We start from the raw sequence: 23,170 nt of genomic DNA on the forward strand, positions 1-23,170 counted from the left end.
AGCCGGGGGGCCGAGCCGGGGGCGGAGGGTGTGTGTGTGTGTGTGTGTGTGTGTGTGTGTGTGTGCACACGTGGGGGCGGCCGCCCCACGGCGGCCCCTCTCCCCCTGCGCCGGGGCGAGCGGGCCGCCGTGTTTGTTCTGCCCGCGGCGCCCGTTATCAGCGCGCCGCACACACAGGAAGTCCTGCCCGGGATTGTCCATCCCCGTCCTGATTTATACAGGAAGAAAAGCATAAAAAGCCGCCCTTCCACCTCGGCGGGGACCGACCTCCCGCCTGCGCGCGACCCGCCGGCCGGCCGGCCATGCGGGGCGGCGCGAGGTGGCCGCCCCGGGCCGCGGCGGGGATGGCGGCGGTGGCGGGGAGCTGTGCGGGGGGCGGACAGACGGCGGCCGGCTCCCCCCGGTCCCGCCAGCCGCGGCCGGGGCGCTGCAGGTACGGTAGGAGCGGCGGCCGGCGCCGGGGCGGGCGCGGGGGGTGGCGGCGGTCCTTGTCCTCGCGAGGCCGATGCCCGGCGGCTCCCGGGGTGTTTGTGGCCCAGGTGAGGACAAAGCCAGCAGCCTCCGGTAAAAAGCTTCGGCTTTTTTTTTTTTTTTTTTTAAATCTAACTGGTTACTTCTCGGGGGGGGGGCGGTTTTAGGCAGCTTTCGGCCGCTCTCGGCCGGCGCGTGGCCTGTCCGCGCGAGGCCGGCTCTGCTGGAGCGGCGTCTGCGGCGCTGAGCAGAGGCCAGCCCGCGCTGCTCTGATGTCTAACCCGCCTCGCCGGCGCTCGGGCCGTTCTCCCCGAACAGCAGAGTCCCGGCAGTCGGACGTGAAGGTGTATCTTATCTCCCGTGCGCGCAGAAGGCGGCTGCGGACCCGTGCGCGTGCGCAAATACCTGCGAGATAGCTGGAAATACCTAACAAATCTCTTGCGTTTCCATAATTCACACTCTGCTTTCACCCGTTTCTCTCTCTCCGACACCCCCAGCACCGTGACAGGTTGTCCATCATTCTTCTGCTCATTCTTCTCTGTGCCGTGGCTGCAGGACCTCGAGCAGTGGAGCCCTGCTGCTTATTTCAGATAACGTCCTAGCAGAGCTCGAACCCCCGCTGAAAACAGGCAAGATGCAGAGCAAGACGATGCTCGGGGCAGGGACTGGTCCTCCTGCTACGCAGAACTGGGGCTTGCACTGGATAAGTGCTGATGTTTGCATGCCAGCAGCTCAGCAAAGCCTCTCAAATTTATGAGCGTAGAGCTAGGTAATTTGCAAACTTTTTGTTTTCAGCGGGGGTTCCTGCGGTCCTAACCTGCTGCATTACACAGCGCAGGCAGGAAGCTTGCAGTGACTTATCTTGGGGTATCTGGGGATAAGAGACTGGCCATGGGTGGGAGCAGCGGGGATACGTGGGCTTCAGCTGTCCACGCTGGAGGGAGTACGGAGCGGGACCATGCCAGTGAATAGCTCTTGACAGAAATGATTGGGCATGATTTTTTCCCAAGGTCTACCATCCACAGAATCAATTCACCCTGCAAAGAATCAAACATAAGAAGAAGTAACAAGGCTTTGTAAGTGATAAAATTAATTTACAAGTGGACTGGCAAGCTTCTGCCGCTGTCTGGGAAGCTGTGGGAGACAGAAGCCCAGATATAGTAGCTGGAGCCAGAGCCGCCTCAATAACTCCATCCCTCCTCTGGATAAAAGTGGGGTTAGGGGTGGGCACAGAAAACACCGAATCTGCCCTGTCTTGGGCTTGTTCAGCTCCTAAAGTTAATTCCCTGTGATCCAACGATTGATGCTAGGGATTGAACTAGTTCCCATCCATAGTGCTAAATTATCAGCTCTGCACAAGTTTCCCTACAGATAAGGAAGAAAAATTGAATCTGGGAAGTGTGCTCGTTTGAGCCATTTCCCATTGTCTGCTGCTGCAGCTGGGGCTGGCTCTGGGGAGACAGATTTACCAACTGCAATGAATTAGAGTAAACGAACCTGACTCACAGTCACACCGGTAGCTGAAGGGCATGGTGAGAGAGGATTTAACTCGAGCTTTCAAAGCAGGTAGAGAAAGACAAGGAAAAGGAGATGTGAGCAGAAGAGGATGGTCAGAAATGTTGTTTAATTCTCCATCCCTTCTCCTAAAGTGAATGGTTGGATTCCTGGCTGCTCTCTGGGAGGTGACTGCAGAGAGGAACTCAGACTTCTGGAGCTGGAGACTTTCTCCTGGTACAGAAGCATAATTAGAGCAAAATGGTCTTGTTAAATGCTCTCTTCTGAAAGTGGCTGCTCGCTGGTATGGGCATGATTAGGGGAATGATAGCGCTATGTATGCAACTTGCATTTACTCCCACCGTGCTTTCGGTACGCTCCTGGGGCAGTGATTCACTGGAAAAATGCAGAGGGAAAAGCAGGGTCAGGGGATCGTTCTCCACTGACTAATGCCACTTTTTGCCAGGGAAATTTCACAGAAAACAGTGAAATTGAGTGTATTCCTGGATAAGATGAGTCATTTCCCAGTTTTTGAACAGCAGCAATTACTACATCCTCTAAATGTAAATAAGAACTCATTCGTGAGTGGCAGTAATAAGAGAAAATAAACCTGGCTGAGCGGTACAGGATGTTGCAGTGTTCATACATTTGCTTTTGCGTGGCTAAAGGTAGGGTGCTGTATGCCTTTATTGTAGCCTGGAGTTATAACATACCAGTCCTGAGATCCTTAATGCTTGTGAAGTCCTTACTCAGGCAAAAAATTCGCTTTGTGGGAATCAGATCTGGGTCATAATATGCATAGCACTGGGCAATTGGTGACGACAGACTAAATGCTATGGGCCAAGTATTTTTCCTGGTTTGACCTGCTTTGATCCCATTGACATCAATGGACTCCTCTAGATTTTCACCGAGATAACTGGTCTGCAGCTGACGCAATGGAGAACAATATGGGACATAACAGAATAGTGGGAGGGCTTTTCCCTTACAGAGCTCTGCAGAACAGGGGCTGCTCCAAACTCTAAACTTCAGTGCAAAGGTTACAAACAGCCTTATGAAAAGTCTGAGCAGAAGAGTTTGTCCTAAAGCAGGAAAAGCCGATACTCCCTATTTTCAAAAGCATCAAAAGTCCCTGTTGCTTTAGCGAGTACTTCCAGTTCTATGGAAGACCCCTGCGGAGGCCAGCGAGAGACCATTGTGCACAGCAGGTATGGGGTCAGGCGTGTTTTGTAGCAGTTGGAAAGTTTTGCATCTGTGTGTGTGTCACTCTACTGTCTGTCTCCCCATCCATCCATCTTCATCTGTCACTACAGCCACGTCTGGCCCCGGTTTGGGGAAGCACTTGCGTACTTGGGCACATCCTGCAAACGGGACGCAAGCCCTTCTCTCTAAGAGAGGTTTCCCGGTGTGGGACCTTAGTGTTGCCTTCCTATTAAGTCTGCTCTGTTAATCATTTCTTTTTCATGGTTACAGAGCCAGAGCTCTCTTCTGAGTAGGGAACACAGTCGGGTTACCCCCCACTGGCCCCGAACACATGCCAAGCCTACCTACCGCCCCGGGAGTCGGCTGGGGGCCGAAGGCCAGCCAACCCCTTTGGTCCTCAATCCACCACGGATTCTGTCAGGATGAAGGAGGATCTGGCGCCGTGCACTTAGGAGGACTGCAGGACGGGTCTAGGAAAGGGTGGGTGGGCAAAAGGGTCATCCTTGCAGCTTGCCTGGCATTCAGTCTCGGACCTGGTCAGGGCAGGCACGCAGTGTATCTCATAATTCACACTGGTGGTAAAACAGCCTCTCCCCTTGACAAGGAGATTTAAACATTGTTAAATCTAAGAGGGAGGTTGGGCAGAAGCATTTCTTTCTTGGCCGCGAGACAAACATTAATATTAGATGTCGTGGGAGTAAACTTCTAATGTGCAAGGGAGAAGGCTTTGGAGGAAACATGTAAAACATCGGTCCAGGGAGGACTTAAAAATCCAGATAGGCTTGAAATGAGGAGCCAAAATCCCTTAGCACCGTTGTCAGAAACTTATCACACCTATATTAGTAGAGCCAGCAAAACCGATCCCCCCCACTCAGAACTGGCGTGACTCCACTGATTTCAAGGGAACTTTGTCAGGCTATGTCCTGGGGGACTTCCTCCCGGCAAAATTAATATTAGCATATAAAAAACTGAACCCTTCCTACAAGCAAAGAATTAAATGCTCTTTTAATGGGCTATATGCGGTTCTTAAGCAGATAACATAGGTACTGGCTTGAGCAAAGATTTGACCCAGTAAATGGAGCTGAAAAGCAAACATTTTGCAATTAAAATAATTGCAGAATTTTAAAATGCTGCAGTACACTTATGGAATAATCATGGAACGGCTGAGAAGGCTCTAACGGAGACCTTGAACAGTGGTGTGTTTAGTCCTGCACAGCATGTTGTTATCTAGCAGGAAGCTGAAAGCTGAGTGCCATGAGGGAAGCTGGGAGTGAATGAATCCATCCCCTTTCTCACCATCATGTTTATGATGAGGATCCTGGGGATTCATGCAAGGGTTGCCTGGGGAGTTGGTGATCTTTATTCTTAAATGAGTGTGTGCAGCTAGTGAAGATGGTAAAACACATTGTTGGGGTGCGGCAGATGGTACAGCCCTGTAAGTTTGCACGAGTGAGGGGAGAATCAGGATCCCCGCGATGCTCCTAAAACGCCCACTCTGCAGATCTGCGCTGCACAGGAGAGAAGAAATGGGCCCATGCCCTGCCGCTGGTATCGCTGTGTCCAAGCCTCAGCAGCCTGCCAAGCGCGCCTTTGTGGGGCGAGCTCAGCGCCCGTACCAGGCACAGGCGACCTGCTTGGCCCAGGTCCTGCATTCGCCCTCCACCCCTCTCCCCAGGGAGCTGTGGGGAGCATCCAGGGAATCCCACGTCAGGTCCATCATGGGCAAGGGCTGTATTGCTAACATCTGCCTGGAGGAAAAAGAGTGTAACAGTGGATTTTTTTTTTTTTCTGACAGTAAGAAACCAAGATGCTCTTTAAGGAAAGGATCCCTGCGCAGGACAAATGACAGAGCACCACGGATAAGGTGAGTGTCTCGGCCGCGAAATTAGATCCTATGCTTTCAGTATGGTCAGCTGGGGAAGCTCTCCACCGGCAACTACATTTGCAACTATTAGCTAAGTTAAGTATCAGGCTTCATCTCCCCCATACACCAGAAAAAACAATAACACTCTCTGCATAATAAGATGATTACCGTCCCTTCGAGGCTCTTGGGAAAAGTTGCCTGTGCTTTGTGCTTATGAGATTAAGTGAGCTGAAATCATTCCCCAGAGGTTGGCTGGATCCAGACAGAATGAGCAAACCGTTCTGTTTCCTGCTTGTGTAATGTAAGATGCTATGTAACGAGGAGCTGCGCTTCCACCAGCATCAACAAGCCTTTCTATTGCTGCTGGGAGGGCTCCTTTCTCCCACCCGCTCCGTCTTCCCCGGCGATGAAGCTCCATCTTCAGCAGCGTGTCCTGGAGCTGATTCCCATCTGCTCTGCTCCCTTCCCCAGGAAGGATTTGACCAAAGGAGTTTACGCTCCTTTTACATGGGTCCACTTGAAAGCACCCACCCCGTTAGACCTAGCATGCATCCGCTTCCCTGGAGGACCAGCACGACCCGAGATAGCTCCAGTGCAACCAGCAGCCTCCGCATATCCGTGAGGAAATATAGGGGACAGGCCAGTGATCTCAGTTGCTTTTTTGGAGCCAGTTTTTTTGTTTAAGTGGTAAATATTAATGTTTCCCTTAAATGACTACATGCTTTCAAAAAACTGCAAAGCTTAATGGGAACAAATGTTCCCATGGGGGTGTATCCTGCCATTCATGTGCACATCAGACCCCTGCTATCTTTAAGGCTGGTTCTGTGCATGGGCAGGCACCTGAGTCATCTGAAAAACAATAGGCCTCTGTACTCTAGTTTCCCAGGAAAAAATGTAGACCAAACAAGTGGCAGTTTGGCACAAATTAAACGGCACAATTTTATTTGATAAATAACTAGGCATTTAATGGGAGAAGTCTGCAGGCGGCAGGGGGATCTTCCTGCCCGCTCTGTCCCAGGGCGGGTGTTGGCGCGGAGCTGTGCTCTAAGTGGATTTGCACATTGCATTTGGGTTTCTCTCCCATTTGGTCCTCCACCCTGCTCCTCCAGCAGCTGTGGGGAGTGTCCAAGGAATCTTTTAAGCATCCTTTAGGGCTCGCTGAAAATCAGCCTCCCTGTCCTGGCAGTTCAGTGCCTGGTTCTGGAGCACTTTGCTGTTGTAATGAGTTCAGGAGGATTAAAAGGAAACAGTGAGAGCTTACGGCCCAGCGTCGGTGTGTTGGGTGTCCGAGGAGCAGCAACGTCTCCTCTTGTAATTACTGTTCTCTTAGAGAGTGCAGAACCAGCTGTAGTATTTTTTAGCAGAGAGAAATAAAATTGCCCTGGCCCTGCACTGGTAATCGGTGATTTCATGGTAGCGCCAGAGCCTTTGAGCCTGTAAACACCCTTGGGTGAGGGGCTGGGGGGCTACGCTAGGATTTTCCTCTCCTGCCCACCCAGCTGGGATGGTCTGGGGGGTGGTGGAGACCTCATGTCCTCTTGGTGTGGTGGCGCGGGGTCTCAGCCTGCCGCCTGGAGAGCCTGCAGGTAAGCCTCGAAGTAAATACAAGAGCAATCATGCCATCGTGCTGGGCAACCCCGTAGTCAGGGTGTCCCCCGGGCTCAGCAGAGGGGTGGTGACAACACATGGGGCACAGCAGCAGTATGTCACACCTTCCCTCCCCCCCGCCCAAGGCCAGGACCAGCCTGTGCAAAGGGGCACCTGCCCTGTCCCCACGTGTCCCCCCAGCAGCGGGATCCTGGCGGGGGGACGGACCAGCCCTGTCCCCGCGTGTCCCCCCAGCAGCGGGATCCTGGCGGGGGGACGGACCAGCCCTGTCCCCGCGTGTCCCCCCAGCAGCGGGATCCTGGCGCGGGGACGGACCAGCCCTGTCCCCATGTGTCCCCCCAGCAGCAGGATCCTGGCGCGGGGACGGACCAGCCCTATCCCCGCGTGTCCCCCCAGCAGCGGGCTCCTGCGGGGGGGGGGGACGGACCAGCCCTGTTCCCGCGTGTCCCCCCAGCAGCGGGCTCCTGCGGGGGGGGACGGACCAGCCCTGTCCCCGCGTGTCCCCCCAGCAGCGGGCTCCTGCGGGGGGGGGACGGACCAGCCCTGTCCCCGCGTGTCCCCCCAGCAGCGGGCTCCTGGCGGGGGGACGGACCAGCCCTGTCCCCGCGTGTCCCCCCAGCAGCGGGCTCCTGCGGGGGGGGGGGACCAGCCCTGTCCCCGCGTGTCCCCCCAGCAGCGGGCTCCTGGCGGGGGGACGGACCAGCCCTGTCCCGTCCCCAGGGGTTGTCGCGGCCGGGCTGCGCCCTGTCCCCCGCGGGGGCGGCGGCGGCGGCGCCCCGGGCCCCCGGCGCTGCCCCGGGGCCGGCGGGCTCCGCTTTGCTGCCGCCGGGAGCTCATTGGGCCGGGGCGGAGGGACCGGCTCGGGCTGGGGGAGGAAACGCGCGGGGGGCCGCGGCGCGGCGCGGCGGCGGCTCGGCCACGGGCTCCGGTGAGTAGCGGCGAGTCGCCGCCGGGCGAGGGGCGAAGGGGCGCGGGCGGCGGCGGGCGGGGGGTCGCGGCGCGCACGGGCCGGGCTGTCGCCCCGGGAGCCCCCCCGGCGGCGGCGCCCGGGCGGGCTGGCAGGGCTCCTCCTGCCGCAGCGGGGTGCGCAGCCCCCGGGAGCCGCGCTCGGGCCTGCCGCCCTCCGGGGTTAGCATCCCTGCGCCCCGCTCCGCCGTGCCGTGTCCCTGCGCCCCGCTCCGCCGTGTCCCTGCGCCCCGCTCCGCCGTGTCCCTGCACCCCCATCTGCCGTGACCCTGCGCCCCGCTCCGCCGTGACCCTGCGCCCCGCTCTGCCGTGTCCCTGCACCCCGCTCCGCCGTGTCCCTGCGCCCCGCTCCGCCGTGTCCCTGCACCCCGCTCCGCCGTGACCCTGCGCCCCGCTCCGCCGTGTCCCTGCACCCCCATCTGCCGTGACCCTGCGCCCCGCTCCGCCGTGTCCCTGCGCCCCGCTCCGCCGTGACCCTGCGCCCCGCTCCGCCGTGTCCCTGCGCCCCGCTCCGCCGTGACCCTGCGCCCCGCTCCGCCGTGACCCTGCGCCCCGCTCCGCCGTGTCCCTGCGCCCCGCTCCGCCGTGACCCTGCGCCCCGCTCCGCCGTGTCCCTGCGCCCCCATCTGCCGTGTCCCTGCGCCCCGCTCCGCTGTGTCCCTGCGCCCCGCTCCGCCGTGACCCTGCGCCCCGCTCCGCCGTGTCCCTGCGCCCCGCTCCGCCGTGTCCCTGCGCCCCGCTCCGCCGTGTCCCTGCACCCCCATCTGCCGTGTCCCTGCGCCCCGCTCCGCCGTGTCCCTGCGCCCCCATCTGCCGTGTCCCTGCGCCCCGCTCCGCCGTGTCCCTGCGCCCCGCTCCGCCGTGACCCTGCGCCCCGGTCTGCCGTGTCCCTGCACCCCGGTCTGCCGTGTCCCTGCACCCTGCTCCGCCGTGCCCATATCCTGTCCCCCCTCCGCCGTGCCGTGTCCTTGCACCCCGATCTGCCATGTCCCTGCACCCCCTTCCGCTGTGCCGTGTCCTTGCACCCGGTTCTGCCGTGCCCTCTGCCCTGCTCCGCAGTGCCAATGTCCCTGCGCCCCGGTCTGCCGTGTCCCTGCGCCCCGCTCTGCTGTGCTGTGTCCTTGCACCCCGCTCCGCCGTGCCGTGTCCCTGCGCCCCGGTCTGCCGTGCCGTCTCCCCGCGCCCTGCTCCGCGGTGCCCATGTCCCAGTGCCCTGTTCCGCCATGCCAAGTGCCCTGCTCTGCAATGCCCATGTCCCTGTGTCCCGATCTGCTGTGTCCTGTGCCCCCTTCTGCCGTGCCATGTCCCTGCACCCCGATCTGCCATGTCCCTGTGCCCCGCTCCACCGTGCCATGTCCCTGCACCCAGCTCCGTGGTGCCCATGTCCCTGCGCCCTGATCTGCCATGTCCTGCATCCTGCCCCGAGGTGCCCATGTCCCTGCACCCCGCTCCACGGTGCCCATATCCCTACCCCTTGCTTCGTGGTGCCCAGGTCCTTGCATCCTGCTCCACGGTACCCAGCTCCCTGTGCCCCACTTTGCAATGCCCAGGTCCCTGCGCCCTGCTCCACGGTGCCCGCTTTGCCCTGCCTCACGGTGCCCGCAGCTCTGCGCCCTGCTCCGTGGTGCCCTGCGTCCCTATGCCTTGGTCTGCGGTGCCCAAAGCCTTGCTCCGTGGTGCCTGCAGCCCTGCGCCCTGCTCTGCGGTGCCTGGGTCCCTGTGTCCTGCTCCGTGGTGCCTGCAGTGCCCTGCTCTGCAGCGCTGCATCCGTGCCCCCTGCCCCGCAGTGCCTGCTTTTCCGCATGGTGCTCGGTGGTGCTGGCATCCCTGCGCCTGTGCTCCACAGCGCCCACATCCCTGCACCTGCGCGCCGCAGTGCATCCCAGCCTGTGCAGGGACAGGTAGGGGAAAATCCCTCTGCTTCCTGCTGATGCTGCAGGGACCTCTCCCGGAGGGTCGGGCACTGAGGGCACAGAAACAGGTCCAGTGCGAGGTTCAGAGCAGTGGTTTCACATGCAGAACCAGACTGTCACGTTAGTGTGAGGGTAATTGCATCCTCTTGAAGGACTGGGTTCTGTTGCACCACTTTGGAAATAGACCCCCAGTTCCCACCACTGGCATCACTTGGAGTTTTAGCCTCAGTTTCGTGGGCAGAACTGGAAAAAAGCACTGCTTGCCCGCAGCGCTGCTTGCATTTTCGCATTGCTTCCTGCTGCAGGTTAGGCAAGAGCAGTCTTAGAAACCCTGCAGGGATGTTTTGGGCTGGTGGGGAGAGGGACCCCCTGGAAATTGCAGGAGCACGTGGGTGGCCAAGGGGACTTTGCTGCCCCTTAAAACAGCAGAAACTTAGATGCACCTATGTAGCTTCACATCGCCAGGCCACTGAACTTCACCTTATTGTTCGAGAAACTAGAGAGAGAGTGCAAAAGACGTTATTTTTTTCTTAAGCATGAAAAGTTTTTCTTAAACTAGGTGCTTTAGAAAAGAGTATTTGAGAAGCAGTGGCAACAGGTTGGAGGATCTTCTACAGCTTTAAAGATGATGATTTTCATAAACTAGTCTATCATTTTTTTCCCACTTTTGATAACTTTTCTGGTATTAAACAACCATGATTTTGAGACCCAGAGGGATACTCTGCCCACTTGAGGTAGGCAATGCTGCTCAATTTCAAAGAGAAGAAAACAAATTATCTACTTTTTTAAGGCTTATGCCCTGCATTTCTAGCCTTCCCTGCAGGGAAAGCTCCCATGGCAGTTGCAGGACTTTTGTGGGAGGACTGAGATGGTTGGCAGCATTTGACTGATGGACTTCTGGAGCAGTACCACTAGTAAGGAGATCAGGGGTTATAAGGAAAATATGTGTCCTATTGTAGGACTGAGCAGTAGGGAGTTAGTACATCCTTGCTTGTATACTAGCATCCCTGGGATGTCTCCAGAAGGACTGGCGGGGGAGAGAAGACGTCTTCATTATTTTTTAAAAACTTTCCTACAGATCAAGCAAGATTTGATTTCCTGATGGTGGAAATACCACCTATTAATCATTAGAAGAAGACGTGTGTTGCTATGTTTGGAGGAAAGGGAGAAGAATGGAGGTCTAGAGGTTTTATGTCCCTGGAATCCTCTTCACAGCCTCTCGGCTGGGCTGGTATGGAAGCGCAGCGGGGCCCAGGCCCGCGTGGATCCAGAGGAAGAGCGAGCAGAGCTGTAGGGACAAGGTGGCCGCATTGCCATCCCTTGCTGTGCTTCCGCAGCCGGATCCTCGGCTTCTGCAGCACCACTGAATTCAGGGACTGAGTGAGGCCCTGATTACGTTTGAGAGCAATGCAGTCAATTTACTGCGAGATGCAACCTTCTTATTGCATGGCCGGGCAGAGCCCTGTGCTGCTTATTGACTGTAATGAGTCCCCAGGCAGCCTGCTCAGCGAGGAGGGGAATAGGCTGCTAGCCAGCCCTTCGTCTCAGGAGCCCTCTTCTCTGCAGTATCATTGCATGGAAACACGCACGGGGAAGTAGTCAAGATGTTTGCTATCACGGGCCAGGAAGGCATTAGCCTTTGCATGGTGCGGGAGCGCTCCCGGGGGTGCTCTGCTGCCGCTGGTACAGCCGCAGGCTCGGGGCTCGACTGGCAGCTCGCATGCCGTGCCCTGAGTTAGAGTCAGCTGGGATCAGACGATGCCAAAATCTGCCTGTAGGTTCAGCGCTTTACCGGGAGGAGGTGGTGCTGTGCAGCTGCACGGCCCGGGGTCTGCCTGCCGCTCTCCAGGCAACCCTAGGCGCCGGGCCCGGCGGAGGCCGTGGGGGGCTGCACCCCTCTGTGCCTCCGCTTCCTCCTCCGCACAGAGGCGGTTAGGCCGGTTAACCCAGCGACTTGGCTCTGAGTTGGGAGGAGTCCCCAAGGAGCGCTGGGAGCAACCAACGCTCCAGTCCGTTCCCACCTCGTGTGGCCTGGTTTTTTTCGGTTTTTAACTTTTAGATAGCCCTCTGTATTTCCTCTGTATTTCAGAGGGATGTTTCTTATTGTGTGCATCCCAGGGAAGCAATGCCTTCCTCAAGGCTTAATTGGAAAGACTGATTCTTTTTTTGATTGTCATATATTTAAGGTGGGTGTCTTTATTTCTTCCTCCTTTAACTGCTGCCATCCGGAGGCCGACTGTTTTGTTTAAATTAGATGTTGTTTAAATTAGATATTGTTATTGACCTTCTTCAGCCTTCTTTCATGTTTGTCCTCTGTTAGAAAATCAAAGCCTCTTTATTTCCAGCTCAGTACTACTCTCCAGACTGTGCGTACAGCCTTTACAGCACTTTTTTTCTGGCAAGAACCCTTGCATTTTAAAGAAAAGATCGGATTTCAGTATGTTGTGTGGTGGGAAAAGGCAGCTTTACAATGCTGTATGGATTAAGAAGTTACAGACCGTTGTTTCGGCCTGGAACTGGCTGCACATTTCCTCGCGCTACAGGTTCCTTCCGTGCAGCTTGTCGCGCCGGCTGCGCAGCCCCGCGGCGGCGAGGGCTCCTCGTGCGCGGGGCCAGGCGATCGTCCGGGGTCAGGCCCTGCCGCGCCGCCGGGCCGGCGCGTGCCGGGAGGAGGGCCTGCCTCGCGAGGGCTTCACGTCAAGGGCTTGGCGACGGCCGTGTCCCCCGTGGTCCCCTCGTCCCCTGCGCTTTGGCATGTCACCCCCTCCCTCTTACCAGCAAGTGAGCTGCCCTTGGACGTCCCTGTGACCCCAGGAGCAGGGACTGCACTGTCGCCCTGTACCTGTAGGGTCACGTACCCCCTCGCGTGCCGCTGGAAGGTGGACAACCCTCGTTCCACTTTATTTTAAATCCTGGTAGAGCTTGCAATGAGTCACGATTCCCGTGCTTGCGTTGGTGACAGCGCAGTACAACCCTTGCTGATGCCTCCCAAGGAAACGTCTGTTCCCTTGGAGCAAAACTGGCCGTCCATCTCAGGTCCTGCCTGGTCCCCACGGCTCCATCGGATGTCGTTGGCTGGGGACGGACGCCGCGCGCTCACGCCGTCGTTCTGTCGGTTCCAGGGTCCCCCGCTGACGAGCGAGACATGCAGTAGGAGCCGGCGCTTCCCATCGGAGAGCGACGCTCCTGGGTGCCGCGAGGCCCAGCGCACAGCCGGGAGAGCGGCTCGGGAGAGGCCAGGAGATGCACCAAATCAGCTGCCTCCTCGCAGGGCTTGTCTTCATCCTCGGCGTGACCGGCACGGACGGTTTTGCCCGGGCAGGGTAAGCCTCCTCTTTGTCTGCGTCTCCGTGGTCTTGTCGTGGGCCTGCGCTGAGCCCGTCTGCAGGTCGCAGCGAGGCTTGTTCTTTCCCAGCAGCACCTGGAGCCGCGTTCGGCCCGCCGGCCGTTGCTGGGCTGGCGATGAGGTGGGAAAGGCTCGGCAGGGTCCTCCCGGGGCGGCCGGCTCTCGGCAGGCTTTGAAGCGAGAAAGTCTTTCGGGCAAAATGCCTTGGGGCAGCTTAGCTCCACGCAGGGGCCACAAAGATGCTCTGAGCTTTTCCGAATACCTCTTGTCCCTGTCGAGCGCATCCCAGCAGAAGAGCGTGCGCCCAGGCTCGCGCCTTGCGGACGGACCCTCGGAGCGGGGTGCCGTCTCCCAGCCCCACGGAGCTGCCCGCTCCGGGGCACGCAGGCGGCGGGGCTTGTCGCCTGCCGTGTCCTGTGCTCCCGGGACTGGTGTGGGCGACGCAGCGCGTGGGCCCGCCAGCGATCCCCCCGCCTTTGCTGCCAAGGGGTCTGACACAGCACCCCGTCCGACTTAGCCCCTTCTCCGTTCTCTGCTGGGTCGAAGGAGGCCCCAGAGCTCAGTGCCCCAGTTTCTCCCCAGCCGAAAGGAGCTCTAGCTCGCCTCCTGCCCCTCCGATTCAGCTCCTATTTTCTACCCAGTTTATTTTTTCAGCAAAACCCTCTCCTCTAGCATTAAACCTATTGCATTCTGGTCGTGAGTAAGCCGACAGGCCGAACTCCTCTCTCATACACATGCTCTATAGCTATAACTTTATTATAGAATTTGCAAAGCAAACAATTGCCGTTTATAAATTGCATCTTCCATACGATTAGTCAGTGAGGCTGAGGGGAGCTTTCTGGAGTTAATGGAAGCCATCTGATGTCCATGTTAATTCCCAGCCTTTTTATTCTAGTTTGTAATAGGGCTGGGAAGCTGAGATGAGTAGGCAAGGTCCTAAGTGGGACTGACCTGCTTGGGCTGAAAAACATTGAAAAAAGTATCTTGAATGAAGACCACTTTGGCTGTTAACCCTGGGAAATTTTTTTTGACTGGATCTCAGTTATCTTAGGGAAAATAGAGCACAGCTTTGCTCTGGGCTCTGCCTTGTTGCTTTGAGCCTGACCCTTCCTGTGAACTCCCTGATTTTTTGGGAGGGGGCCACAGGGGCAGCGGTTTCAGGGATGCAAAAGTCTCAGAAGGGAAAAATCCACCTAAAAAGTGAGGGATTTTAGGGGAAGGAGGGAAATGAGTGGAAGGAGAGCTGCTTAGAATAAATGCCCCTAAAACCGGGCCCTGGTTGTTCTTCTGAGCCGGAGGAGCCGCGCAGGGGTGAGCGTGCGAGGAGGCGTTGTCTGTGCCTGGGGCAGAGGTTGGGGAGGAAGAGGCCGCGCAGCTACCGGCGCTGGCAGCGTAGGCTCGCTGCCCCGAAACGGCTGGAAGGAACCTCCTGGCTCAGTCGGGCAATTAGCCGCTGCGGTTTAAATAGCCCGGTAGAGCCAGGGGTTGCCAGGCCTCCGCCTCGGCGTCGCCCCTCTGGAGTCGTCGCGGGAGAAGCGGCCGGTTGTCTTCTCTGACCCGCTTCCCCTCCCCGCGCAGCCGTCGAGCGTGCGCCGCGGAGGCGCCGAGCCGGCCGGCCGCCGTCCCGCAGTCCCACGTGCAGCCCGTCTACCAGCCCTACCTCACCACGTGCCAGGGCCACCGGCTGTGCAGCACCTACAGGTGAGCAGGGCTCCGGCGGCACCCCGGCGTGGGGGGGGCCGTCCCGCTCGGCGCTGTCCCCCGACGCTCAGGCCCCGGGCTCAGCCCCAGCTTTGCGTTGCAGGACCGTCTACAAGGTCGCCTACCGGCAGGCGTACAAGCAGCCGCCCCAGCCCGCGGCCTCGTGCTGTCCCGGCTGGAGCCGAGCGAGCAGCCACGCGCTCAGCTGCAACAAAGGTGAGGAGGCCGCGGCGGCGCTCAGCCCTTCCCCTTCCCCGGCCCCTCCGAGAGCTGCAGACGGGTTTCACTGAGAAATGAGCACCCTGTTTGTTTGGCGTTTTTTTAGACATCGGTCCCCAGAGGGCCTCTAAGACCCCCCCCAGCTAGTGCCTGCTGCCATGCAGGCTTTAGCGGGGGACCCAGCACCGCCCTGGATGGTGCCCTGGCAGCCAGCACTCTTGTTTCTCCGCGCTCTGCCTGCCGGTGTGATCCTCCCTGTAGGGAAGCATCTACATTTTCGGCCCTCAGCAGCGCAACCAAACGCGGTTCAGTTTCCGATGGCTTTCCAGCCTTTCTCTGCAGCCTCGCATGCCTTTTCCCTCTGGGACCCTTGTTAACTTTATAGTTACCAGAGGATAAATGAAAGGAGTAAGTTCTTTCCGTATAAATCAGCAGTAATGGAAGAAAGATGCTTTTAGAAGAAAATTGGGATGCACCACACAGAATAAACGCCGAGCACAGCAGCGGCGAATGCCTCCCCAGCCGAGCGCGGCGTCCAGCGCTTCCCAGAGCCCGCTGCGCCGGGGAGCCAGCCGGGCCGCGGTCCGGCTCGCCTCCGCCGGCCCCGCGCGCCTCGCAGACGCCCCGTCCCCTTTCCGGGCCGCGAAACCCCGGCTTGTGGCACGCCGCTGTGCCCTGCGCCGCTGTGCCCTGCCGGGGCCGCGCAGGCGCCCGCCGCCTGCCTCCGCGCTCCCGGCTCAGCCGCGCCGGCTCCTCGGTGACGCTGCGCTCGTGTCTCTGCTCCCACAGCTCTCTGCCGGGTGCCGTGCCAGAACGGCGGCAGCTGCGCCTTCCCCGACAGATGCGCCTGCCCGCCGGGGCGGACGGGACGAGCCTGCGAGACAGGTACCGGCTGCACTTCCCTCCGCCTGGCCGGCCCTCGCTGCCCCGCCGCCGGGACGGGGACCAGCGCTGCGGGCGCACGCTCGGGTGCTGCCCCGACTGCAGAGGGGGATCGGTGCGCTGCCGCCCGCCCGCCCGCCCCCCCTAGCCTGGTGCAGGGTGGCGGTGCGCAGCGGTCCAGCCGGGCAGCGCGGAGCCGCGGAAGGCGTGGGGGGGCTCAGCTGCTCCCTTTGGCAGCTCCGCTGCTCCCAGGCCTCGAGCGCGGCCCTGCCGGCCACCTTCGCTCTCCGGCGCTGCGGGGACGCTGAGGCTCGAGAGCTGCGGCTCGCCCGGGCGCGGAGCAGCGTCACGCTCGCAGGGTCGGCCCGCGAGCTGCGTACTTGCGGTGGCCCAAGGACCAGGCTCTGGCTACTCTCGTTGCAAACTAAGACGCCCGCTAACTGCAGAGGCGAAAAACTATGAACTATATGACAATACGTGGGGGCAGAGGGAAAGCTTGGAGGCCTCCCGGCACCGAGCTCCTCAGCGGCGTGCCAGCAGAGGCCAGGGCGGTCGGCGGCGTGGCGGGCGGCAGAGCGCTGCAAACCGCTTCGGCCCGCGCCGCGGAGGGCGAGCGTGTGGCGCTGAGCCGCGCTGGGCAAGGCGGGCTGAGCGCATCGCTGGCAGCTCCGGCTCCGGCACGGAGAGGCGAAGGGATTTTCCCACTGCCTAGAACAGCTTCTCCCGGGCGTGGGAAGCAGTTCTGCTCATTTTGCTTTGTGGGAACAGCTTTAATAACTCCCCCGTGTGAGAAGAGGTTACTGGGTTTTTTTATACACACTTGAAAGGCTTGATAGCTCCTCGCCGCGGCTGGGCTGGAACCAAAACCCCGGCCATAAATCCAGGATGAGAGCTAAGCGCTCTGCGCCGCGGCGCGGGGCTGCCTGGGAACAGCCGCTCCGGGGACGCTGGCTGCCCCGGCCAGAATTTGGACGTTTCTCACTACAAATTTTGCTTGCGACTCTTCTGAAGTGGGGGGAGGAGGGAAGGAGGCCCGAGATCCACCCTGGGTACCCGGGGTTTCCTCCCGGCAGGCGTGCGGGGCCCGCGCTGGCCGGCTCAGCGGAGCGGAGGGGGCCGCGGGAAGGGCTGTCCCGAGGGCTGCCCGCTCTCGTGCTCGCACCCTGCCCCAGCCGCAGCATCGCGGAGCTGCCAGAGCTGCGCTAACGCTAGTTGGGGCTGCGGTTGCTGGCCCGGGCTCGCGCCCTGCTCCCCGGCACGTCCACGCCGCAGCCGGCCTGCGGCTCTGGCCGGGGGTGGGGGGGGGAACGAGGCTTTGCGGTTGCGTAGCTGACCCCCCCCCCCCCGCACCCCTTGCCCCGTTATAAGCACCTCGTTGCCCTCGCTGAGCTCGTGCCTGTGGTTTCAGACGTGGACGAGTGTGCCCGCCGGAGCCACGGGTGCAGCCAGCTCTGCATCAACACGGCCGGGAGCTACCGCTGCGCCTGCCACGCCGGCTTCAGCCTCGCTGCCGACGCCAGAGCGTGCCGGCCTGCCGCGCTGGCCCCCGAGCCGAGGCCAGACGTCGCCGGCCCAGAAGGTAACCTGTCCCCCGCTGCCGTGCCGCCCGGCCTGCTCGGGCCTTGGGTGAAGGCTGGGGCGGTGGCTCGGCGCCGCGGGGTGCCAGCGTGGGACCAGCAAGAGACGGAGCGGGGAGGGCAGCCAGAGCCCCTCAGCTTTATCCCCTGGGCTGCAGGAGCGCCCCCCCCCCCAAAAGCAGCCTCTGCTGTGTACGACTCCGGCCAGCGCTCCCGCCGCGAGGGTGGCGGGGGCCACGGCTGTCCTCGCCGTCATCGTCCTTCCTGCAGGGCACGTCCGGAGCGGCGGGTGCCGCTGGTGACGGCTCATTATTACTTTTGGTACGCGCTGTGACACTTCAAACTCGTACCGTGAGTAATAATGCGCTGTGGCCAGCACCGGCATCGGGGGGGAGCGCCTGGGCGGACCGGGCGCTCGCCGGCACGTGCCCCGCGAACCGCCTGCCTGGCTCCTTTGTGCTCGCCGTGGGACAAGGGCACGCGTGACGGGGCAGACCCGGCGCTCGCGAATCGCCTGACAACGTAGGTGCAAAAGGCCGGGCTTTGCCAGGAGCGCGTGCCGCGAGCAGCGTCCCTCGTTGCCCTTCACCGCCTGGAAAACGCCCGCGCTTACTTTGCCCCAGGTACCCCAGCAAGGAGGAGAGGCCTGTGCGCGCGCTGCTCTAGCTGCCGGCGCTTGCGGCAGGCGGCGGCTCCAGGGGCCGGTGCCGGCGGGCCGCGTCCTCCCTCCCCGCTCAGGCCTGCGGGGATCAGCGACGGGGAGCAGAAAGCGCAGAGCTTGGCCGTAGCCTTGCCGCGCTGTCATCCCCAGCACCTTCCGCTTCGCCGTGGGCAATGCGTTTTACTAACTGCCTTGCTCTTGGTCCTTTTTTTCAGGTCCCTCCAGTGAAATGAAGGAAGAAATGAAAGACTTGAAGAGCAGGGTGGAAGCGCTGGAGCAGGTGAGCTGTCAGCGAACGTCGCTGCCTCTGCTGCCGCTGCCGTTCCCCAGGCCGGCGGCAGCGCGCTGTCGGCTGCAACCCACGGCCGCGCGCAGCCAGGGGTTCCCTCCGCCCCTGCTCTGTTTTTAACGGCACGCTGGCCTGGCGCTAGCAGTGATGCCAGCTGTGCTCGGTGCTGCTGGCAGAGCCTGCGGAGCAGCTCTCCCGGCCCCGCGGCCCTGGGCACGCAGTCAGGCACCCGTGAGCAGGCTGCCCTGCCAGCCCGCCGCCCCGGCGGGCGACGCGCTGAGCCCCACCGGGTGGGCCGCCGAGGACATGCTCACAGCTCCTCTTGCCCCCTGCAGAAACTCCAGCTGGTGCTGGCCCCCTTCCATAACCTCATGCCATCTGCGCCAGACGACGTGGGCGCAGACCCCATCAGCCGGCTGTCCCACTCCCTCCAGCAGCTGGACAGAATCGACTCCCTGAGCGAGCAGATCTCCTTCCTCGAGGAGCGGCTGGAGACGTGTGAGTGCTTGCGAAAGGGAGGGTTTTAGCGTTACACGCCATGCATCCGCCTTTCTCCCCACGCAGCCTGGCAGAGCCCCTAACCCACCTGCAGACCTCCGTGGCGTTGCTTTGCTCCTCTGGCCGCTCGTGGGCTATTTGTTTAATGCAGTTTGTCTAACCCTTGGCCTCGCGGCACAGAGCTGGGAAGGCTGGCCACGGTGAGCAGATGCAGGCCAGCTAGATCAGTAACACACGTGCCACTATTAATCTATATCGCCCTTCAAACTCAGCAGCCTGTAATTAATAAAAGATGAACACAAACAGCCCATTAGCTTCATTTCAAAGCTGTTTCTATGGCTGCACCATCTGATTGCCCTTGTAGCAGCCAAAAGCTAGGCACCTGGAGACGTGGCTCTGGGGCAGGGGCAGAGGGAGACCAGTATGAGCCTCTGCAGCAGGTCATGGCTCACAGCTGGCACCTCTGCAGCATGCACCCTTGCCGGCTGTGTTCCCTTGCTGTAGCATTAAAACTTAATCCAGGATGAAATTAAAAAAAAAAAAAAAAAAGGTTGTAACTTACAGGAAATTAACAGTCCAAGAAAGTCAATCAGGAAAGTTTAGGGAGCGTGCTGAAGTTGGCAGATTTATGAGCCTGGGAAGTTTTTAGGCACATTTCTTTTTGAAGTCTACAGACTAGTCCTTTGCCATGCAGCCTGATAGGTGTTTTTTTGGTTTTTTTTATTTTTTTTTTAAAGTAGCAACCTCTCTGAGCAGCTTTGAGCAAGAGACCCTGGTGAGAGCTGTCGCGTGTGAGATGGTTGAACGCGGCGGTGGTCTGCCTGGCGGGTTCAGGCGAGGCTGCAGCAGCAGCAGTGCAAACGCTGCCTAGCCGTTTAGCAGGTTTTAAATCCACCCAGGTCCATGAGGAGGGTTGTGCAAAGCTCTCTCTGAAGCGCTGCAATTTGACTCGTAGTAGGGCATAAACTAGATGAGCACTTCATTTTGATATGCAGCTTTGCTGCCAAAAATCTAGTTTTCCCATTAACTGATTCCAGTCAAACATGCCCGGAAACTAGCCATTGTTTGGCCGGCTCAGGAGCTGATGTGCAGCAACAGCCTGGCGCTAATCGCAGCCAGCTTATGTCGCTTGGGAAGGCTGAAGGGGGGGGGGCTATGATTCAGGACACATGCGGTCCCAGCGCATGCTGCTTGTGGCAATGGCTTATGTGTAAGGGGACTCAGAGGATGTCTTGTGAAGACTAAATGGCTGCAAATTGACACTTAAAAAAAAAAAATCTCAGAAAAGAGTAATTATCAAAACCACTAAGTGTCCCAGCAGAGCAAGTTTCCTAGCATTGCTCTGTATCTATTATTAGTGACAGCACTGAGGAATGTCAGCAGCATCATACAGTAACATGGATTTATTCCAAGGGATGACTCCAAAGTCCTGAAATTAGCTTCTGCCAAACCTGCTCCAGCAAGTAAAACTTGCTTTTGTCCCGCTCACATTCTTGAAAGTCCCTGGAGGACACAAGACTGGCACGTCATACTCCAGCTAGCGTTAGCCTTTGCAGGGCATGCCATGGAGATGTGCGTGGCGGAGCAGTTGAGCTCCCCTGCTCCGCTCACACGTTTCCCCCCCCCCCCCCCCCCGGCCTCTTCACTTCCAGGCAAAGCAAGGGCCTGGCACAGCTCCTTGGGCTTTCTGTCCCATCGCACCCTCAGCCGAAAAGCCAATTGTGCCAATGGGTTTGGGATGGCAGCCACAAAACGCAACCACGAGAAGGCTGCTCTCGAGCCAGGCGCCGAAGGGAGGACCCGTTACAGAGCCATCCCTGGTCTGTGCCTTGCAAAGCCTTTCACAACCGAATGCTAAGGTGCAACTCCACCTTGCAATTATCTGCTCAGTGGGGATGTGCATAAAGATTAAAAAAAAAAAAAAAAAAAATTTTCATTTTTCCTTAACCTGCCAGCAAAAAGCGCAAGGTCTAATCTTTTTAAACTGTAACAATTTTAGCCCTTCTAAATCTAAATTACTCCAGTTCAGCACAGACTATGTTGCTGCTGGGCTGTAACTAACGCGTGCATCCAGTTAGCAGAAAGACAGCCTCACGATGGCATTCGGCTGCTCAGCAGAAGCAGGCTCAGCCTGCCAGAGCCCATAAACCTCCCCCGGGCTGCTGCTCGCCCCCAGACGAGGCTCTGCTGCGTTCGGAGACCAGCAGGAGACCTGCAGGACGCATAGTGCTGGCCGGCTGCGTCCTGCGGCTGCAACAGCCTCCAGTCGCGGGGTGGCCGGCGGTGTTGCGGCTGGCTCAGCACCCCGCGAGCCGCAGAGGACTCCCCAGGGCTGAGCAAGGCTGGGGGGCAGAGCCAGCCTGCTGCTGTGGGACGGGGGCAACCAGCAAAGTTATAGAGGTATAGCGAGCTAAAGATCGCTACAGAGGGCAAGGTCAACCTCGTCTGTCCTGGGGAAAGAGGCAACGAGATTATTTAGCACAGACTGGGAGAGGGGGAGGCGGTTACAGCCAGCAGGCTGAACCCTGCTTGTCTGTGCATGTTGTTGGCTTGGTAGGAGGTGTTTGCGGTCGGGGTTTGCGTCCGTGTACCCTGAAAGGCTAAAAAAACGTGACGGATGCAGGCTGTAGGCTGTAGCAGGGCAATGCAAGCCCATAGCAGAGCGGGTTGGTCTCAACATAGGTGGACGGGTCACAGGAAAAAGCTGTTTAGGAACAGCCTAACCATGAGAGCTGTTGTAATGGGCCTTGCCATAACCCCCCCCCCCAACACCCCTGCCCCCCAACCTCCTCTGAAGCAGTGGGACAAGAGCCCTGCATTAGTTACAAAAGCAGTTGCTGTTACCCTACCAAACCCAGGATAACCACTTTGCTGTATTTTTTTTTTCTTTTAACCTTTCCAGGTTCCTGCAAGAATGAACTTTAGCCAAATGTCCAAGGAACTGGAGCAAGCAGAGCGCATCCGTACCTCTTATCTCACTAGCCAGCCCCAGGTTGGGGAAGAAGTTGCATCATCTACAGGAAGACACAGGGTAGCTGGAGAAGGCTGGTTTCCCATCAGCATCTCCATCTTTTCCTCTTTAACCTCACCTTATCGAAGGTCGTGTAGCTCCTTCTCAACTGGACTTCTAACCCTCAGCATCTCACCCACTTCTGCTGGAGAGGCAGAGAATAAATGCCTTACCTCATGCCATTAGCTGTGCCTGTCCAGCTGTGCCAGAGAGCGCGGCTCTAAGTGAAGTCATGGGGTGCTTAGTTTTGCCTGGCTTCTACTTACTGTCACCCCCCCCCCCAAGGGGCAGCGCCGCAAGGTAAAGGGGGTGGTTTTGTTGCCTGCCCAGCCCTGCTCATCCCAGTGTCACGCAGACATGGCCTGAGAAGGACAGCAGTGGCTCCACATTCCTCCTGCCTGCTCGGAGACTTTTGCTGAAACAAGGTGAGGGCAAGTCAGGTACTTTATCAAGCATGCAGGGGGGGCTACAGCCAAAAAGGACCCGTGCCAGAGTGGGCAGCCCTGAGCCAGGCAGCACTGCAGGGAGGGATGGGTGCAACTGGTCCCTGCACAGCTATTGCACCAGCCGAGTACAGGGAATTGGGTGCCCAGCCCTGCAGCCTCTGGTCTGCTGCCTACGACAAGCCTCCCTGCACGGGAGCTGTTTGCAGCGAGGGCTGGAGGTGGGCTGGCACCTCGGAGCTTCTTAGCAGGGCAGTTGCAGCCACTTGCTCAGAAAGTGATCTCCTTGCATTTGCGCTCCTCTGCCCCAGCCCTCAGGGCTACAGAGCAGTAACCACCACGATGCTTTTACACCTCAGAAGGCCTGAAGGGACAGAGGGTCAGGTTTTATTTGCTGTAACAAAAAAAACTTTCCTTGCAACACTCCAGTCCTCAGCACAGAGCGGGCCTGGGCAAACCTGCGCCCCTCAGCAATGCCAACAGGGCAAGGCCAAGAAGTGGGGTACGGACAGCCCTCTGCTGCACAGGGCCAGCTCTCCCGCACACCTGGATAGGCACCCCAGCCCGGCAGGCGTGCTCGTTTACAGTGGCGTGAGCGCAGGCTGTCGGGGCAGATGAGCTGGTTTCTCCAAGCCCGACACGCGCTGCGTTGTCAGCGCGTGCCTGCCTCTCCACCAGCACTCTTTGCTCAAGCCCAAGCCCGTGGGTGCAGCAGAACAGATGTGACCAGCCTGGTACAACATGTTCCTACTCGCCTACGAGCAGAAGTGCAGGAGGAGCAGCATGCCACATGGGCAACACAGCGCTGCAGGGGTTGTACTAAAATAAAGCCTCCTGCTGCACACATCTGGGCTGTGGGCTCATTACTGGCTGGGAAAGAGTTCACACCAGGGCCCTGCTTTGACACAGGCTCCTGTCCACCAAGGGCAACATCTTCCTTTGCCCCACAGGGATGGGCGCCTGTAGGCCTCTGCCTTCCTATTATAGGATGGCATGAGGCTGGGGTGCAAAAAGCACATCCCTTCTGC

The 23,170-nt window shown here is 59.2% G+C and overlaps 1 protein-coding gene across 8 annotated transcripts; it reads left to right on the forward strand.

Moving 5' to 3' along the window:
* Positions 1 to 334: 334 nt before the first annotated feature.
* EGFL7 (EGF like domain multiple 7) lies at positions 335 to 22,988 on the forward strand. Of its 8 annotated transcripts, none has more exons than XM_068914513.1 (10): positions 335 to 433; positions 4,961 to 5,029; positions 12,639 to 12,839; positions 14,441 to 14,563; positions 14,667 to 14,779; positions 15,572 to 15,667; positions 17,073 to 17,243; positions 18,118 to 18,182; positions 18,527 to 18,689; positions 21,592 to 22,988. In XM_068914513.1, the coding sequence occupies exons 3-10, from the start codon at positions 12,760 to 12,762 to the stop codon at positions 21,612 to 21,614; spliced, it is 834 nt and encodes a 277-aa protein (XP_068770614.1). In that variant the 5' UTR covers positions 335 to 433; positions 4,961 to 5,029; positions 12,639 to 12,759; the 3' UTR covers positions 21,615 to 22,988. The 8 variants fall into 8 exon arrangements, with proteins under 8 accessions (XP_068770614.1, XP_068770620.1, XP_068770617.1 ...); XM_068914516.1 differs by having other exon boundaries at positions 432 to 539; XM_068914517.1 differs by lacking the exon at positions 335 to 433 and adding an exon at positions 2,950 to 3,170.
* The last annotated feature ends 182 nt before the right edge of the window (positions 22,989 to 23,170 follow it).

This window comes from Struthio camelus, chromosome 20 (assembly GCF_040807025.1).
Source record: "Struthio camelus isolate bStrCam1 chromosome 20, bStrCam1.hap1, whole genome shotgun sequence".
In the NCBI taxonomy this organism is placed as follows: Eukaryota; Metazoa; Chordata; class Aves; order Struthioniformes; family Struthionidae; genus Struthio; species Struthio camelus.